Below are 21,326 nucleotides of genomic sequence, written 5' to 3' on the forward strand. Positions count from 1 at the left end.
GATTGACTACATCACATCTGGCAGGAATTTTACCGCCAAGGTTCGAAAGTTCGCGCGCGAACTCCGCACCCGTTATCACACACTTAACAAGTCAAAGCTGCTAACCATCAAGCAGAATATTGTTGAGAGAATACGTATACTATCTGACGCTAAGAGAAGTCTAGAACTGAGGGAGAGGTGGGTCAGAGAAAATCAGCAGTTTCTCTCTGACCCATCTCGACTCTTCCAAGACCCTCCAGTTACTGTCGAACACCCACCCAAACCAGAGGAGGTCGAAGTATTTTGGAGAGAAGTCTACGAAGTTCAGCATAGACTGGACGAAGACTCAGAAAATATAAATAGCTTCAAGGAGTTATGTGTTGCCCTCATAACACCTGATAAAGAATGCCCACCCATCGCTACCGAGGAGGTGAAAAAAGTATTAAGAAGGATGAAGAACTATTCCGCACCGGGACCAGATTGTATCAAAACCTTCTGGTGGAAGGAGTTTTCTTCAACCCATCAGCATTTGGCCCGTATTTTAACCTCATATTTGAAGTCCGAAGAGCCGATTCCAGAGTGGTTGGTGGAAGACCGCACAATACTTCTGCCGAAAATAGGCAACTTAGCTGACCTGAAGAACTACAAGCCAATAACTTGTCTAAACACGCTTTATAAGATATTCACAGCTATCCTAAATGATAGGATTGTTCGGGTAATTGAACCTGTGTGGCAAGAAATGTATGAACAATGCGGCTCAAAGAAAGGCGTAGCCGGATGTCGGGAAAACTTGCTAATCGATAGATGTATCTGCAAAGATGCAGCATTCTACCAGCGTGACCTATCGATGGCCTGGATTGATTATCGGAAAGCTTTCGATTCGACATCCCATAAACTTATCATCTGTCTTTTGGAAATCTTAAAGGTTTGTCCGCAAATAGTTGGGTGCATAGAGAGATTGATGCCGCTTTGGAAAACCAGATTTACTATCTCACTTGGTAAAAATCGTGTGACAACTAACAAGGTCACGTTTCAGAGAGGTGTCTTTCAGGGCGACACCATGAGCCCACTCCTCTTTTGCCTAACATTATTGCCACTATTTCTAGCCCTGCGCCATTCCGACGGCTACTTCTGCGGCAAAACTGCAGAATTAAAGTACAAGGTCACTCATGTATTTTACATACAAACGTCTCATCCGACAGATTTGGTCTTCCGAACTGTCGGCGAGGAACAATGTATCTGCAACGAACATGCTTGTCGTCCCGGTACTACTCTATTCATTTGGAGTAGTTCCATGGATGACGAACGAGCTCAGATCTCTTGATATCGGGACAAGAAAGGTTATGCACATGAACAAAAGCATGCATCTTAAGTCTTCCGTTCCGCGACTGTACATCTGACGCCGTCAAGGGGGTCGCGGAATATTGAGTCTTGAATGTCTTCATAACAGGATTATTCTGGGTACAGCACATAGAGTTGCAAATGGAAGAGACCCTCTTCTTAAAATGGTCAGGAATCACGAAGAAGTGGGCAAAGGCGCATTTCTGTACAAAGCAGCGGAGGAGGCTGCTGAAACACTCGAACTTGACTTCAGTATTAGGGGTGAGCAAAATGCATAAAATCTTATCTATCTCGAGTACTCACTCCTGAAAGCCCGGATTAATAAAACACAAAAAACAAAAGCTTTCGTGAACAGCTCCTCGAAAAGAGGATGCACGGTATCTTCGACAGAAATGTGAAGGATCAGTCAATGTCTTGTGAGCTAACGTTTGCTTTCCTTAAATCGCCCGGACTGAAGTCTGGTACAGAGGGTTTCATTTTTGCATGCCAAGACGGTGTCATTTCCACCTTAACATACCGTCGCCACATTTTGGGCCAAGACATTCCCGATGATAGCTGCAGGGCGTGTCATGTACACCTCGAGCATTTAGCTCACATACTATCTAGTTGTCCAACACACGCGGGAACGACCTACATTCAAAGGCACAATGCGGCACTAAGAGTGCTTTATTACCATCTCTGTCACTTCTACGGCATTCACCTTAATATCGCTCCTTTAAATGCTCCTAGGGAAATTGAGTCAATTGTCGAGAATGGGAAGTGCCGCATATACTGGAACTTTATATTCTCGACAATTGTTTCTGTTGCTCACTCGAGGCCTGAAATGGTTCTTCTTGACTACAAGAAGTGAACCATGTTCGTTACCGAATTTTCGGCACCAGCTGACAAAAACATCATAGCCAAGGAGAATGAAAAGAAAGAGAGACATCGGGACCTTATAAGGGAGTTGCAAGGATTGTACCCGGAATATTCTGTTAAACTGATCGTCCTTATCATCGGCTCTCTTGGAGGTACCAAGCTTTCACTTGCTAATGGCCTAAAAAGCATCCCTGCGTGTCAACAATATGCTAGAACACTTGCGGGGAAAATGCAGAAGGCGGTTGTCCTTGGGTCACTCCGTGTTCTTAGGGTGCACGAGGCTTTTGCTGGATCGTCGTATTGATTCCTTTACAGACGCAAGTGTTTTAGCATATTGTTGACACGCAGGGATCCTCTTCAGGCTATTAACGAGTGAAAGCTTCACACCTCCAAGAGCGCCAATGATAAGGACGATTAGTTTAACAGAATATTCCGGGTACAATAGTTGCATCTCCCTTATAAGGCCCATATACCTCTTTCTTTTTATTTTCCTGTGCTATGATGTTTTTGTCAGCTGGTGGCGAAAATTCGATAACGAGCATGGTTCGCTTCTCGAAGTCAAGAAGAACCATTTCTGGCCTCGAGTGTGAAACAGAAGCAATTGTCGAGAATATAAAGTTCTAGTATATGCGGCACTTCCCATTCTCGACAATTGACTCGATTTCCCCAGGAGCACTTAGAGCAGCGATATTAAGGTTAGTGCCGTAAGAGTGATAGATACGGTAATAAAGCACTCTTAGTGCCGCATTGTACCTTTGGATGTAGGTCCTTTCCGCATGCCAAAATGAAACCCTCCGTACAAGACTTCAATCCGGGCGATTTAAGGAAAGCAAACATTAGCTCACACGACACTTAATCATACTCCATATTTCTGTGGAAGATACCGTGCATCCTCTTCTCGAGGAGCTGTTCACGAAAGTTTTTTTCTTGTGCCTGCTTAATCCGGGCTTTCAGGAGTCAGTACTCGAGATAGAGAAGATTTGATGCATTTTGCTCAACCCTAATACTGAAGTTAAGTCCGAGTGTTTCAGCAGCCTCCTCCGCTGCATTGTACAGAAACGCTCCTTTGCCCACTTCTTCGTGATTCCTGACCATTTTAAGAAGAGGGTCTCTTCCATTTGCAACTCTATGTGCTGTACCCAGAATAATCCTGTTATGAAGACATTCAAGACTCAATATTCCGCGACCCCCTTGACGGCGTCAGATGTACAGCCGCGGAACGGAAGACTTAAGATGCATGCTTTTGTTCATGTGCAGAACCTTTTTTGTCCCGATATCAAGAGATCTGAGCTCGTTCTTCGTCAATGGAACTACTCCAAATGAATAGAGTAGTACCGGGACGGCAAGCATGTTCATTGCAGATACATTGTTCCTCGGCGACAGTTCGGAAGACCAAATCTGTCGGATGAGACGTTTGTATGTAAAATACATGAGTGACCTTGTACTTTCGATCTGCAGGTTTGCCGAAGTGCTAGAGATAGTGGAAAAAATTCAAGGCAAAAGAGGAGTGGGCTCATGGTGTCGCCCTGAAAGACACCTCTCTGAAAGGTGACCTTGTTAGTTGTCACACGATTTTTTCCAGATAAGATAGTAAATCTGATTTTCTCAAGCGGCATCAATCTCTCTATGCACCTAACGATTCGCGGATGAACCTTTAAGATTTCCAAAAGACAGATGATAAGTCTATGGGAGGCCGAATCGAAAGCTTTCCGATAATCAATCCAGGCCATCGATAGGTCACGCTGGTAGAATGCTGCATCTTTGCAGGCACATCTATCAATGAGCAGGTTCTCCCGACATCCCGATACGCCTTTCTTTGAGCTTCGTTGTTCATACATATCTTGCCACACAGGTTCAATTGCCCGAACAATTCTATGATTTAGGATAGCTGTGAATCTCTTATACAGTGTGTTCAGACAAGTGATTGGCCTGTAAATTGTTCGAGTCAGCTAAGTTACCTATTTTCGGCAGGAGTATTGCACGGCCTTCCACCAACCACTCCGGAATCGGCTCTTCTGACTTTAAATATGAGGTGAAAATACGGACCACATGCTGACGGGTTGAAAGAAACTTCTTCCACCAGAAGGTTTTGATACAATCTGGTCCCGGTGCGAGATAGTTCTTCATCCCTCTTAATACTTTTTTCACCTCCTCGGCAGTGATGGATAGGCATTCTTGATCAGGTATTATGAGGGCATCACACAGCTCCTTGAAGCTATTTATATTTTCTGAGTCGACATTCGACTTTGACCTCTCTGTTTTGGGCGGATGATCGACAGTAACTGGAGGGTCTTGAAAGAGTCGAGATGGGTCAGAGAGAAACTGTTGATTTTCTCTGACCCACCTCTCCCTCCGTTCTAGACATCTCTTAGCGTCAGATAGTATCCGTATTCTCTCAACAATATGCTGCCTGATGGTCGGCAGCTTTGACTTGTTAAGTGTGTGATAACGGGTCCGGAGTTCGCGCGCGAACTTTCGAACCTTGGCGGTAAAATTCCTGCCAGATGTGATGTAGTCAATCACACACTGAATGCGGGACGCGTACTGTCTTGCCCCAGCCTATCTTTATGGCAAGTTGATGCATTCGTCTTTTGGTCTTATGACCAACCGTTGATTTTGTTTTACGGTTCGCATCGGTTAAAGCTCTCGCTTCATTGTCCACACAATAATTGATAGCCCAGAGGTCGGATTCTTCGGAAAAATATCCACGAAGCTCGTCATCCATTTCAGCCAAATCTTTAGGCTTGAGAGAAACCCTTGTGTGGATGTTTCTCCGGGTCGTAAGGCATCGCTCTTCCTCTATTGGATGCCTGCCCGAGGTTGGTCTTAGTGTCGCCTCTCTTTCTCTGTTGCCAGCTTGTTCTAGCTGTTGTAGAGTAGGCATTTTACTTACATAGCCCCTTTTTCGAAGTAGTTCGGCATGGTTTCGCAAACGTTGCTGCGAAAAGTCCGATAGCTCCCGGTGTTTCTGACACCGCAGAGCTTGCAGCTGTGCTATGTAATCCCGTTCAGGGGCCACACTCGCATCGTAGCACTCTAGCAAGTCGTGATTTAGTCATTCCGTCCACCTAAAGGTCCCGAGATTCCGCTGATCCATCGCACTGAATCCATTTTCATTGGCTCCCCCAGCTCTAGAGTGGTCGGCATTGTTGACCGACCCATTGTCCGGGGCCCTACGCGTTCTGTTGTTTTGAACCGCACTAACTACAACTATGCTTGGTGTTGTCATTGTTGTTCCCGCGAGAAGCTAGTGAAAGGGGTTCGTCCATCCTTGTAGAGCCCCGCATACAAGGATAAGGCTGCGTACTCTGAGAGGTCGCCCGGTATTCCTGAGTCGCCGTTCTAGATACCTCACGCAGGTGCCATTCAGCTTTCAGCACGGTTTTCACTATAAAGGACGTGTGCGTATATCGGAAAAGTTTAGGGAGACCGAACATTAAAATATAACGCTGACTGTATGTGTTGACTTACGAACCGTGCGTAATTTCAGGGTCGACGACGGGAAATTTACGTCCTGCATGTATTTCTTCATGGCGGACGCAGCTTGAGAAGAAAAATATGTATTTTTATAGAATTCTGCTTGTTTACTACGTGTCACACCGATCAAATAATTTCCATCGTCGCAGGATGTAAATTTACACTAAATTTTTTTACAGTGTAGTCCATTTTTGCTTGAATACTTATTGTGTTAGTTTCAGATTCGTTCCTAATGTTCAAAAATTAACAATTTGGTTTACAAAAATTTTTTCTTGAAAAATGTTTTTTTTTGTTGGAAATTCATCTGCTTTGGCGGCGAATTATTGTCCTTGTTTAAAAATTCATCTATTTTAGTTCAAAGTTCATTTGTAAGGTTCAAAGTTTGTGATTTCGTACCGGGTTGAAATCTTCCGAAAGTCCTGGAATCTTGCCTCCTATATATATTTACATACATTAAACGATAATTTCCTCTTCGCAAAAAGTCTAATGATTCTAACGTAATTCGGGATTTCAAAACCGGATTAAAATTGAGACGCAGCCAGATCCTAATTGGTGAAGTCGGGTCAGCTCAGGTTCGTAGTCATGCATTTTCAGCTTTACACGAGGCTGGCCTTCGCAGCATTTCAGAGCCGACTTACCGACACTCTAAGTTTGCATGGATTTGCCCTATTTTTACTCTAATTCAGCCAACGCTACACCCAATCTCCTCTTCATATCTTTTTGAAAATTTTCACTTTTATACTACCTCTGGGTGGTTGTACTCCCAGGGCACCATCAGAGGGTCAAGTACCTTGTTTTTCTGCTTTTCCCTCTCTGCCATTTTAAGCAAACTTAAATATAAACAAAATTGTGGGTCAATTCGTATTGAATGTTTAAGCTGACTATCTATTATTAGTTAGACCGATGACATTATTGTTGTAATTTTGTTTTTTACTTAAGATTCTAGTTTTCGACAAAATGAAATTATGATCATTATCATGTGAGTGGGTTACAAGATCAGTGTTTAATATAGCACAATTTTTACTCTTTTTTATCACAATATAAAATAACAAACCAATATTTCTCACAAGGAATTTTTTAGTGGTGCATGTCAAGCGATCGATAAATAAAGAGCCGATCCGATCAATCTTCTGGGTCCATTTGCGCAAATTTTTCGTCTCGAAAATGATCACGCACGTGACAGCAATTTCTTAATTATGAAATTTTGTATTAATAAAACATGATGAAAAAGATTTAGAATAAGCAGAATTTTGATTTTCGTCTCTTCAATGGTTAATTTATTCCTTCTAGAGGTTACATTGACAGGAAATTTGTATACTCGCGAGAAGTATCAAATTTCGAAACGAATTCGATCGGCACCCTCGTGAAAATAAAGACCGAAAAATACTACAGAGAGCAGGTATGGATGTTGGTCTCAAAGCAGTCTTAAAGCAGTCTCAAACAGTCATATTCGGTTCTCCAGAAGACCACAGTCCTTTTGTCCCCACCGGCATTTTGTTGATACAGGCATCTATCCTTATTTCAGAGATAGAGACAAGCAGAGAGAGAGTAGGGTCTATTTCAATGCGTTGAAAGTGATGCAGGTATAGACTGAAGGGTGCATACCAGAAAATCTTAAATCGTGGTTTCAAAGTGGTATTAAATTGGTATTTATTTACACGAGGGGAATTAAGAAAAGAAGGGACGATTCATCGCAAACGAGCAGCGAGAATTATCGGTTCAACAAGCATCACTAGAATTTTCTCCACTTACTGAATTTTGTCTCGACAATGCATATGATTTTATGTTTTGTCAAAATAAATATTAAAAACAAATTCATTGTACAACTATGGGATTTCCTCTTTCCAGGATTGGTTAGTTACATATAACTCAAGTATTTCCAACGTATATTACGTTTTTGGCGTGATATACTTTGAAAACAGTAGAAAACTCCTGTAAGGTACGTTTTCAAGATTGCAGACTTGCAAAATCAATGTCATCAGTGTTGAAAAGTACCTAGCCTCAGTTTTAAAATATAATAATTATTAATAATTCTGTAGAATGCGTTATAGTAATTAAAAAAAAAATTTGCCTGGATTGAGAAGAAATACCCATCATCATAATCTATGAATCATACATCATAATATGACATATGTAATTATGTAGGGTCTCCCTGCTTATAACCTGGAATTGCTTTAACATTTATTCACATTTAAAGAATTTTGTAATAATGCTATTTGGCGCGAGATTTACAAGACGAATACAATAAAATAAAGAATATAACACGAATCGATAAACATCCAACTCTGAAAATTTATCTAGAATTCTAGATTCTGCAGTATTCCGAATTACACTATCATAAATCATGCACAAAGCTACATTTTTCTTTCGTATAATAAATTACCAATCCTCCTCTATTTGGAGTTACATCTGACCTTGTAATGAAAAAACTTGAAAAAGATATCCTCAAAAAACTTGAATTTAGTCACATGTGTTTTACAGCTATGGCGATGATATACTTACCTGTATATTAAAATATAATATCGCTAATCTATTAAAAGCTTTCAATTCCTACCATAAAGAGAGCAATTTTCTGTAGAGGAAGAAAGTAATAATAACATTAATTTTTGACATCACTATTACTCGGACTGAAAACTAATGACTGATTACAGATTACTGACAGTAATTACATTAATTACTGATGGGCATAGAAAATATACTAGCTTCGGTAGATACATCAACTTCTATGCAAAAATAGCTAGTAAGACAAATTTTCAATTATTAATCATTTAAGTGACAGAGCAATCGGATAATCACAACCGAGCTATCATAACAAATTTTTATTATGTACATGAACTAATAAGGGATAATAATTATTATCCAGAAAGATTCATAACAAAATACATCAATTATAGAACTAAATTTTTAGAAGAAAAATGAGCTCACACACAAGTTGATATTGACAACATTAATGATCTGAACGAAATCGGGAATGATAGTATTATTCTGGCCTATCAATGTGCTCTCTAGAGCTTACAAAAATTGATATAGTCGTTATCAGGTTAGAGTGGTTTACCCTTACGAAAAAATTCGTTAAATTTTTTTCCTAAGGGTAAAGATCCTACTCCATTTTATGCACAAGCAAATGTCATCTCCATTGTGAATGTGGTTGCGCTTATATAGGACAAACTAGTAGATCGCGTCCACCGACCCCCCCTCAAAGCTTACGTTGCCAAACTGCTCCTGACACTTCTCTATCGCTTCTCTCGTCCATGAAACCCTCTTCCATAACAACCCTTCTTCCTCATCCTGCCTTTCGCCAGCCTCCCCCTGTATCCACAAACTTAATGGCTGATGGTCTGATTCTACCCTCCCTTCCAATGCGAATTTCTCTATCTCCTCCCAACCTTGCATATTCATGATCACATAGTCTATCACCGAAACACCCATCTTACTGACATACATGTATTCTCCCTCTTCATCCCCTGTTACCATACCCTTCGCCATCACCCAGTCTCTGTCCTCCATCCAGTCATCCCATCCTTATTGTATACAATCACAAACTTATACGTTACCCCTTTTATCTTTACAGCCTTAATATGCACGCCCTCCCCCTCTCTCTCCATGAACTTCCTCCTCTAATCCATCCCTAACCCCTGTTATAATTCTCCTACTAGCCCTTCATTTCGTCTTTACTATGACCACCTCCTGTAGCCTCCACCTATACCCCCTTGGCAACTTCCGCTTCGGTATGCGAATAGTGCATTTTTTTAATTTTTAACCAGGGATCAATTTTAAATTAAAATAATGAATCTTTAAAAGGTCGTTCAACCTTAAAACAATTAGAGGAATGTTCAACAAAAAGATTAATTTTCAACCAAAGCAGGAAGAATTTTCAACAAAAGATTAAAATTTTCAACTAAAATGATCAATATTCAACCCAAAAAAGATCAATCTTTACTCAATTAGTTTAACATTTAACCAAGTAGTTGAATGCAAACAAAAAAGACAAATTTTAAACAAATTAGTTGAGTCCTCAACAAAGGAGCTGTAACAAAAGATAATTCACAACTACCAAATTACAGTTGTAGATGTATAATTGTATATATCCATATTTTATCAAACGCAAAGCTCTAGAACCAACAAAGAAAAAAGAAAAATATATACAAAATTGTTGAGTTTTCAACCCAAAAAGGCAAGTTTTCCAAAAAATAGTTGAATTTTCAACCAAAATGGATACATTTTTATTGTGTTCATGTTCAGTAAGAAAATCTTGTTTCTACCCAAAGTGATGAGTTTTTAACCAAGAAACAATCTTAGTCAAGACAGAAAAAAAAATTGAACTAAATTGTTGAACATTTTCAAAAAAAAATTTTTTTAACTGTTCCCTTATGGTTTAAAAATCAAGTAATTGGTTGAAAATTCGTCTTTTTTGTTAAACATTAATCTCATTTGTTAAAGATTAATCCTTTGAACATACAATTTTGTTTATAACGAAAAAATAATTCTCTTGAAATTTAATCTAAAAACAACATAATTCCCTTCCTGAACGATTCAGCGACTTGAAGTGCAGAACCTGCCTAATGTTAAATGGATTCGATCTCCTTTGAAATAATTTTTATAACACTGTTTTTTTGGTGAAAATTAATTTTTTTAACAGAAAATTCATCTATGACATTTTTGATAAAAAATTAAATTTTAAAAATAAAGTGTGATCTTTTTCAGATGCAAAACTTACTATTTGTTTGAAAATTTATGGATTTTGTTAGAAATTCGTATTTGAAAATTCACCTTGCTGATTTAGAAATCAACCATTTTTGGACAATTCTTATTTTTTCAGAAGTAATTTATTGAAATGAAAATTTAACTTTCCATTTTTGGCTAAAAATTTATTTCTATTTTTAATTACAATCTGTTTTGGTGGTAAAATCGACTTATATTACTTTTGATTAAAAAATAATATTTTAAAGTTAAAAATCATATATTTGTTTGAAACTTTCTACATTTTGTAGAAAATTCGTAATTTTTGGTAGAAAACTAATATTCTTGGTCAACCAATTTCTTTAAAAGAAATTTCAATTCTACTATTTTTGTTGAAAATTGATATTTTAAATTGAAAATTTACCTTTTTTACTTAATAATTCAATTTTTATAATTTTTCTGTTTTGGTAAAAATTTAATCCTTTTGTTTTAAAATCGATCTCTTTCCGTTAAAAATTGAACTATGTGGAAAGAAATTTATCTGTTTTCATACAGTATTTGGGAATTCAGAATTTTGTTGAAAATTCGTCATTCTTGGTAGAAAAATAAACTTCCTAATTGAAATTTCATCTTTTTTTCGAGGATTCTATTACTTTGTTAAAAATTCCTTTTTTCGTGAAAAATTAATTTATTTAAGAGAAAACTCCATTATACCATTTTTGATAGTATTCATTCTAAATGAATTCTTGTTATAAAATTTCTAAACTTAAAACGTTTCGGCTAATATATTAATTATGTATGTTACGATATCAAAGTAATTATTATCGCTTTAGGAACATTTTCCTTTGGCGCTAACATTCGTATATTGTTTACTTCACATAATCACGTAGCTGCAATCTCTTTTATTTTCTGAAACTCTAGTTTTTAATCTTCTACCTGTTTCGGCAATATAAACTTTTTCACAACAATTACATTCAATGAGATATACAATTCCAGACAAATTTTCGTTACTATCGACATCTTTTGGATTAGGTAAAAATTTATTAGGAGAGTTTTGATTACTGAAATAAACATTTATGTTAAATTTTTTTAACGATCGTCGTAACCTTTCAGAGAGTCCTTGAACATACAGTAACGTAACTTTTAAATCAGATTTTTTGTGCGCGTCAACCCAAGTAGTTGTCTTACTGGAAGTATTGTAGATTTCATGAATTCGCTCTCGAATAATATTGTTTATCAAAGGAAGCGGATAATTATTTTGAACTAAAGTCATTTTAATTTGATCCAAATTTTCTTCCCTGAAGCTAATATCACTCAATTTTATGCGTCTATCGATTAAACCTTTTATTAGGCCCACCTTCTGACAATATAAACGATGGGAATTAAAATTAAGATATCCACCAGACCATAACGCTTTCTTAAACCAGTTTGTAATTAATTTACCTTCAGTTGTTTTTATAATTTGTAAATCAAGGTAATTTATTGAATTATTATTTTCAAGTTCAAACGTAAACTGTATGGAATTTTCAATACTATTGAAAGAATTTACGAACTCAGAAACTCACCCAGTAGGAACAGTAGCAAAATCATGATCAACATACCTTTTATACAAAATAGGTTTAAAATTCAATTTTTTTAAAGCTCTTGTTTCAACATCTTCTAGAATAAAATTTGAAACTATAGAAGACAATGCTGAACCCATAGGACAACCATTTAATTGTTTATAATATTTCCCATTAAAAGAGTAAACCATGTTACTGAAAACATTTCTAGTAGCGACTAAAAATTCATTTTTTGTTATTTTAGTTAAATTTTTATTTTGTATTAGTTTTACTTCGATACAGCCTAATGCTAGATCTAATGGAATTTTATCAAACATTGAAACAAAGTCCAATGAAACTGAGGAATGTGTTGAGGAACTTTAATTTTATTTAAAGTGTCCTTTAAATCCCAGCTATTTTTAACAAAAAATTATTCTGTGTTACCTGAAACTGGTTTTAAAACATTAGAAATGTATTTGGCTAAGTTATAAGTAGGAGAACCAATTGCGAAAACAATTAATCTCCATTTCAAATCTGGTTTGTGCACTTTTGTTAGAGAATATGCTTTAGCTACAGTACTATTATGTGTTTTTAATTTATATGCCGTTTGTTCATTTATTAATCTTTTTTTCTCCAATCGAATAGCTGTATCATTACATTTTTCTTCAGTTGTTGGAACAAGACTGGTTTTTATCTTTTTATACAAATTAACATTGTTGAGCATGTTTTCCACAGTCTTATTATATTATTATAATCAACTAATCTCGAATCATAATCGAAATAATAACTTTAAGAACCTTGCGAAATCTTTCGACCTGTTGATAATTTCCAATAGCTTAATAAAGATTTGGTTTTTTTTAAATGCAGATAAAGGCAACATAATGGTAGCAGCTAAAGCAGAAAATGATAATAAGACTGTGGAAAACATGCTCATCAATGATAATTTGTATAAAAAAATAAAAACCAGTCTTGTTCCAACAACAGAAGAAAAATGTAATGATATAGCTATTCGATGGGAGAAAAAAAAAGATTAATAAATGAACAAACGGCATATAAATTAAAAACACTTGATAGTACTGGAGCTAAAGCTTATTCTCTACCAAAAGTGCATAAACCAGATTTGAAATAGAGATTAATTGTTTCCACAATTGGTTCTCGTATTTATAACTTAGACAAATACATTTCTAATGATTTAAAACCACTTTCAGGTAACACAGAATCATCTGTTAAAAATAGCTGGGATTTAAATGACACTTTAAATAAAATTAAAGTTCCTTCCACACATTCCTTAGTTTCATTGGACGTTGTTTCAATGTTTGATATCTTAATTTTAATTCCCATCATTTATATTGTCAGAAGGTCGGCCTAATAAAAGGTTTAATCGATAGATGCATAAAATTGAGTGATATTAGCTTCAGGAAAGAGAATTTAGATCAAATTAAAATTACTTTAGTTCAAAATAATTATCCGCTTCCTTTGGTAAACAATATAATTCGAGAGCGAATTCATGAATGTTAAATGTATATTATAAATATATTCATGAATATTATTATCATACAAAATTTTAGAATGCCCACTTACGAAGAAAAATTTGTCGGCGGTTAAGCATTCAAGCAAGTATATCTCTCTTGCCAACCCTCCATCCAACCCTCTCACCCACTGTCTCGACAATCATACCTATGGCTACTTTTCACGATAGTACGATGGGCGGCTATAGTCCACGATGGAACTGCAATGATAGGTCGAAAAAAACCCGTGTGTCTGCAGGACACGGAGCACTCTAAGAATAACAGCTCTCTGTGTCCATTTTGCAAGTGCCTTGGCATGTTTTTGGACGCAGGTTTAGCTTTAATGTTACGAACCAGTAATCGCTTCTCACTTCCGAGAGCACCAATCACAAGGATTATTGAATCGCTAAATAGAGAGTATTCGAATCTATATGAATACACTTTTGATTCATTTTGGCTAAACACTGCAGTAGTTCCCTTTTTGCACATAGCGATTCATTTACTTGAACCGAATATTTTGGGCACAGTCGTTGCAGCTCTCTTTTAAGGTAATGATACGTTTTCTTATGTTTCTTTGCAACGAGCGTACAACGGGAGGCTGTTCTCTGAAAATCGTATTTTCAGAAAATTTGGCACTCTTTGTTTTAGACGATTGACTTTATCTCCCTCAGAGTATTCCACAGGGCAGGGCCGCAGCCAACAGTGTAAGAGTGACAAAGAGGGTAAGTAAAACATTCTTAGGGCCACATTATGTGTGTAGAGATATGTCGTTACCGCGTGTGTAGGGCACCTGGATAGTATGTGTTGTAGGTGATCAGCGTGTGCATGACACGTTCTGCACCTATCTTTGCGAAATTCTGGACGTGAAACACGGCCACGGTACACTAAGGTAGAAATAAAAACGGTATTGGCATGTGAAAATGAAACCTTTTGTACTTCAATTATGTCCTGATCATCTGAAGATAGCAAAAGTTGGCTCCTTCGAAAAGAGCTGATTTTCTAGATTTCTGTAGAAGTTTCCGAGCATTTTCTTGTCAAGGAGTCGTTGACTATTCTTAGAAGAGGAACTTCTCCCTTTGCAACGATACAAGATGTCCCCAAGAAAAAATTCGTTATAAAGACATTAGAGTTACAGAAGTCCTATCCCGCCGTGACAACGTAAAATAAATAATCGCGGAGTGGGCCAATTGATGTGCGAGAATGTTAATTGCAGATACCATGTGCGCGCAATAAACTTAACCGTTCTTCTTGTAGCGGTCAATCACAATCGCCGTTACAAGAGAATGTCAGAGTTACCACGAAACGGTTATATGATTAGATAATCCTAGTTAAAATGTCCATGGTGAAATGCATTACTATTTAATTATGATTAAAGCTTCGATTAAAGAACACAATGATTAGCTAACCGTGTATTTATTCAGAGTTGGTGAAATCGGCCCTTAATTTCATTCAATGCTACTCGGGTAAACGCCAAATTGTATGCCATGCACGAAACAAGTATCGAAGGCCTTTCACGAAACAAGTATTGAACAGTGTCAACGTCATTTAAGGCTCTTAACAAAATATTGAATAGAATAAAAGCCAGTTATTGAAATTTAATTCCGTGTCTGATAAAAATTACCGATTTTTAATGCCAGTATATGCTAACTTCAAAAGTAGAACTTATTGGCTCCCTGTTGATATACTATAATGTGGAACTCGATATGAAAAAAGGTAACAATATCGGAATTGGCTAACTTTTTGCAACGGGGTGAATGTCGACTTGACAATGCTGACCCTGTCTATCCTACCCAAACTTTGAGCGAGGAGTGTACATGCAATATTCCACTTACCTCATAAATGTTTCCACCGCGGTATGTACAGAGTAGCATGCTGCTACCGCTTTGATTAAAAGTAAATAGTTTTCCACGTACAGAATTTTTCTCTATCTTAACCTCAGATTCCCAAAGCACTTCACTTGTATGATTTAAACTTCTTTGGGACAGTTTTCCACCTTCACTCAATGCACAAATTTTTGTAAAATCATTGACTAATTCCACATCTATCACTGGATTGGAATAACAATTAAAATTATCAATAATTTCGTTCCTTCTTAAATCGTGAATTAATATGTTGCCATTTGACAGGCCTGTTATAAGCAGTTGTCCATTATGATTAAAAGTTGAGCATAGTGCTGTTAAATTCTGTTCCATTGGTAAATTTCTTTCAATCTTTGTGGTTTTTACATCATATAGAAGTATTTTTCCTTCGTTCGCGTCTGATAAAGAAACAATAAAATTTGATTCCACAGGATTGCATAGTAACTTGAGAATTCGCGATCCTTCGTGTTTAATTTTCCAGATAGTTTTACAGTCCCGAGTATCATTTAACTCAATTGAACCGTGATTGTCTCCATGTATAAAATATCGTTCGTTCTTTGATATCCAATCCAAAGATGTAACTGCTTTATTAGAATTCACCACTGTGGTAGCAAATGTAGCTAGCGTCCTTCAAAAGCAGAAAAAGAATTTAAAATCAACTTTGAGAAATTTTCTTTCCACTATTCTACTTTTAGTTAATCTTTAAACATAACTTTTATAAGAAAATTTCTCTCTCATTTTGAAATCTAAGGCAGAAATGATAATAAAAATGTATTGAGAGAAAATTACTAGTTGGTCAAGGGCTTTCCAAAAATTAAACATAATAGTATATTCTTTTACAAGGGAAAGAAAATGGCCATATTAACATAAGTGTGATAGAAAGTGTGCAAGTGTGCAGTTGGGCACAGTAGCATAGTGTTCCTTAATTATTCCCGTGTTGCACGTATGGAATATGTCAATTTTCAGGAAAATGGAGAAAAAAGGCGCCATTGAGATTGACATGAAAAATTTTTATTAGAGAAAACTTACACAATATTTTATTTGATTCATAAAAAAACAGTTTCCAAAAAATTCCTAGCACATAAATAGGATTACTTTATTTATTTTTGCTCATGGTAAACAAAGTTTTGAAATAAAATATAAAGTCAAGTATGAACAGTACACAATTTATAAATAGAAGCGTTCTTTAATAAAGGACTTGGTTTAATAAAGTAGTTTAACACAAAATTTGTTTTCTGTGATGACAAAATTGATATCCTGTCAATCATTGAACTTATTCCCTTTATTAAAATCAATTCATAAAGTGGGCGGCAAGTGCTCTCAATCAAGGCACTTTCTCGGGCTTGATTTTTAGTCCATTTTTTACCAATGACAACTTTTCTCCTAAAATTATAAATTGTTTGATTTCATATTTTAACCACATAATCTAAAGGGCTAAACATGAGCTCGCACAGAGAGTTTTTGAAGATTAATTTAAAATATGATGCATTTTATCCGCAGAGGGAGGCCGAGTGTGTTGTTTTTTCGAAGAAACTAGAACCAAGGATGTAGACAGACTGCTTATTATACCTTACTCCACCTTCCTATTGTTAGATAATTATTGCTGGTTGAGAGAAATTAAAAATGATTAAAATATTAAGGACTTGAATCTTAATAGGCGGAATTAGGTTTATTACATAAGGAGGAGAATATTAAAAAAAGCCAAAAGATCATCGGTTAATCCTTTCAATTTACGTTCAGAGTTTCAGTAGTTTTGCATGAAGTTTAAGATTACCCTCATTATTGACAATATAAATCGATTTTCCTAATATTTTTGTAAATTATGTTAGGAAATTGATTCAAGTAATTAATATGCAATTGAGCCATGTTTTACGGAATTTTCCAGATTGTAACAGGTGATTATTATCGATAGGTGATTTAGTTTCGCCTTTATCGAAAGCCAAAAGCAACCGCAAAGGAATCAGAACGATGCCCCGTACACATAAAGGATGAAATCGAAATGTTTTCGCAAGAAAATATATCTTTCTTCTCTCTTCTCAGATTCTGTGACAAAAAATGCTAAAGAAAGATGCCGCCCCAAGAATTTGAAATGGTTGAATCGGAAAAGTATGGAATTGCAAGTTTTTTTTTATTTTCAAGACTTACACTTGAAGGGTATGCAATTAGCAGCATTTTCTTGAGCATTTCCTTTTTCAGAATTTTCAATTGAATACTCTGCAATCATAAACGTTCGTAATTTAAAAAATATTTGGTCTGGAATATATATTTTTTAAGTACAACTGCTTGCTTCAAAATGAATGTACTGTTGCTCAGGACTGATGAATTATTTGGCATTAAAATTAATATTTTGTGGTTCAATTTTTTTTTATTAAAAAAATTAAAACACTGTTCACAGAAGCAAATGAGCCTACTTTTTCTAGGTGGGGGCAGGACCATAGAATTATATATTAGCACAATGTATAAAGATTACCCTACGTTCAAATTTCACATAATTTATAAATATATAACTAAAGAATTAATAATAAATCATGAATAATAACTCTCTGTGTAAGCTGCTATTTAGACCTTATATTATGTGGTTAAAATATGAAATAAAAAAATTTATAATTGCAGGAGAAAAGTTTTTATTTGTAATGAATGGACGGATAATCAAGCCTAAAAAAAACGCCTAAAGAGTTTCGCAGAAACGGGTACGGTTAAGATTTTTTTTTTAAATTTCGCATGTGGGTTTTGAGTTAAATATATGAATTATTTTCTTAATGTTGGCCCTTAGTAGTTTATAAACCATTTTTTTCACTTTTCCGAAAATATTTCTATTCCGAAAGCCTATTTGGAGCCAAATGTTAGTTAATTTCGAATCATTCTGGTTCAAAAGCCTTGACAATTCATGTTTCTGCATAACAGCGTTTTAATGAGTATTTTTACCAAGGTTTGCATTATTTTTCCTCGTATAAGTCGCTCAAAAATTGAAGGAAGTCGACCTAAAATTTTTGGCACTAGGCGTGGTAACGAAAACATTTTTAGTTAAAAGGACAAAGGATTAGATAGATCGATCTGATAATTTTTGCGCAAGCGTGCCAACAGACGGAAAGCCATTTTACCGACTACTTAACAAAAACGATTCTATTTATAAAATTTCTACTATTACATTTTGAAACACACACTTCGATATATGCCTACTTCGAACATGGCGAATTCGGTGACTAAGTTGCTATCTAACCAGGAAACCGTCGCGACATCAATTCATGTAACGCAGTATATCCGGACTCATTCAATCTGAGTTTTAGTGTATTTTCAGTATCCCTAGACGCTTCGTTTATCCTAAACAATATCACATCAGCAATATAAATAATAGATAATAAAAATAATAATCGTCATATGATGACATCGAACTATAAAAAAATTTGAAGTCGGTGGATTGAAGCTATATTTTTATATTTATTTTCAAAACTCTTTTTTTCGTGCTTTTTAATGGGTTCAATTATGTACTTCTTTGTTCCTGAGCAGTATGTAAAAGCATAAGATATGATATAATTATATAGGTTTTATGAACAATTTCGAAAACTTCCTATTTACCTCTTCTTTCTTGTTTCAATATGTGCATTTGCAAATTTATTTTCCCCTGCTTAATATGTAAAAACTTGAAATAAGATGTAAATCGCCTACTGAAACTTGAGGTTTAAGTTTTATTGGCTTATATTAAAGATAAGAATTTAAAGACTGTATGGTATGAATAAATGAAAAATGGTCATTCGGGACTTTTTGGGGTCGCTGATTCCAACACCAAGCATGTATAATCGCATTAAAACGCATTAGGACCAGAGCTACTGACGGTCGGACCAGGGGCCGAAGCCCAAGATCGAATTCAAATTTCTCGTCAGTAATCTGTCAGAATAACGCCCTGAGAAGGGGCATTAGGACAGATCCTCGAACGGTGGATCAGGGACCGAAGCCCAAGATCAGTTTCAAAATTCAATTGCTCTAAAAAGAACAGGTACATGCGTGATGATAAAAGTTCAAAAATTCAGTGGTATGGTCATTTATTATTCTCCTATCAACTCCCTAGGTACAGTGAGAGAGATAGAGAAAAGGAGAACTTGGATGATAAACAACGCGCGGGGCGCGCACCGTGGCTCGCCTCGCTTCTCTCAACCCTGCGCATGCGCGTGGAGAGGGAGGTTACTGTTCTCGCGTTCGCACCACCATTCCGTTTTTGGACCCGCGCACCATAGCTCGTCTCGAGTCTCCCACTCTGGCTAATGTAAGTAGAGAGGGGATACTCGTTCGTGAGCTGCCTCCTACTATCGTCCGTGAGTTGATATTGCCTTGACATTAATTATCTGAGTATTGATATTTGTATTCATTAACATGCGACAATAAAGCAAGGCTCGTCGAGGTGAGAGCTGTGAATTGAGATCTGGAAATAGACACTTGTGACAATCACAAGTGACTATACTCCTGAGTCAGAATTTTCAGCTCTCCCTTTTTATACGAATTTCACCCCCTGTAGTTCTAGGATGGATGGTAGTAAAAGTCTATAAGTTCGTGAGTATACTACTATCATATAGGCAAGAAAACTCTGAAAATTTGAAGGCAATCGGAAGACATTACTTTTAAAGTTGGAGCAATTTAGGAATAATGTCCCATAAGTATGAATTATCATAATCATATACATGTTCATTGTGTCTACCTCTGTTCACCCACATATTAAAAACCATTAAACCTAGCCCAGACATAGAATATTAAATGTTACACCTATGCAGTTATATTTGTATAGCTGTATAGATAAATTTGTTAAAAATGTTGTAACAGCTCAAATGAATTGATTAAAAATATATTTTGATAAGGTTTGCCCTGACATGTAAGCAACAAGAAAGGTGAATTATTTTCAGGGAGTTTCCAACTATTTATAAGGGAGTGATTTACTACATGAAGTAGATATCAGACAGAGAAGTCTCCTTATTTGCAAATGGAAGATTTGTTGCACCTTGTGGGTTTCCCACAAAGGACTGATTATTTATGGTACAGCTTTAAATCCAGCAATATGTTATAACAAGTCACGGAGCTCCTGGTGGTTCTCGAAGTGCGAATAACTATATTGAATCGCCTTTTCAGTTGCAAAAACTCCAAGATCACAACTATATAGTTAAGTCAAATCAAGTTGAAACCAGGTATTTGTAGAAAAAGACATAAAGTTTTTATATCTATGGTACGTGGTCCCTTTTGGCATCAGAATTAAATATAAAGCATTCCTCTCAGGGCGGTGGATAAAACCACCCTTAAATCTAACAAACAACGCCCGTAAATTGGTTTTTGGCAATTATTTGGAAAAGGGTGCATCAGACTACAAAAATAGATCAGAGCGAAAAAATGGTACATAGAAACATAAACAAGAAGGGTTATATGCATTTTTGTCGTGCGGGTCAGTTTCCGAATAATTGGCCCTTGGATTGAAGGGTAACTTGGAAATCGCAGCCCGTACGCCTTTCTCTTGCATGTATCTCGAAATGCGATTATTTTTCCGTGAAAATCTATGGGACTAAAATTTTTAAACAGAAATTTTTTGTAAATATTGTTAATTAGTCGTTTTTTTATTGAACCAATTTAATATTGTATCAAGATTTTTCCGAAAGTATATCAGTGACTCGGCTGAAACCTGCTATACATAATGGCCACGGACTAAGTCAAGTGACTGATGAGATTAGAATGTTATAAGTTAATTTAATACGATGCTTGAAACCTCCTGCAATGATGTTGTAGATATACAATGACGAGTGTCCACGAGAGTTGGAGGTGAAAATAGTCACTTCTGGATGCATCCTTTGAGCTAACATCTGCCACTCCACGGGTAATTAGTCGCTCGCTTCCTGATGGTCAAGAAAGTTTCTTACAATGCGACAGGTGTTTAATAAAATCACCTTCTGAGCTGCTGCGAGTACCCCACTGACACGTAAATGTCCAAGATGTTTGGATCGATCCGTTTGGATAGCAGCATCCCAATATAAGATGTAATATTTGCTTTCTAAAACGGGCATTGGAATGTATCTATAGAAAGGCATCCAATCTTTTAAGAGTCCTCGGTC

The 21,326-nt window shown here is 36.3% G+C and overlaps 1 protein-coding gene across 7 annotated transcripts in view; it reads right to left on the reverse strand.

Annotated features, from left to right (window-relative positions):
• LOC117174717 (WD repeat-containing protein 91) overlaps positions 1-21,326 on the reverse strand; it is a 382,815-nt gene that overhangs the window by 60,861 nt on the left and 300,628 nt on the right. For all 7 annotated transcript variants that reach the window (XR_004467341.1, XR_004467344.1, XR_004467342.1 and 4 more), the window contains one exon: positions 15,217-15,871. Coding sequence is in view for 1 of the 7 variants with exons in the window: in XM_033364029.1 (XP_033219920.1) it covers positions 15,217-15,871 (655 nt within the window). In the remaining 6 variants the exon portion in view is untranslated. The remainder of the gene's footprint in view (positions 1-15,216; positions 15,872-21,326) is intronic.

This window comes from Belonocnema kinseyi, chromosome 6 (assembly GCF_010883055.1).
Source record: "Belonocnema kinseyi isolate 2016_QV_RU_SX_M_011 chromosome 6, B_treatae_v1, whole genome shotgun sequence".
NCBI classification, from domain to species: Eukaryota; Metazoa; Arthropoda; class Insecta; order Hymenoptera; family Cynipidae; genus Belonocnema; species Belonocnema kinseyi.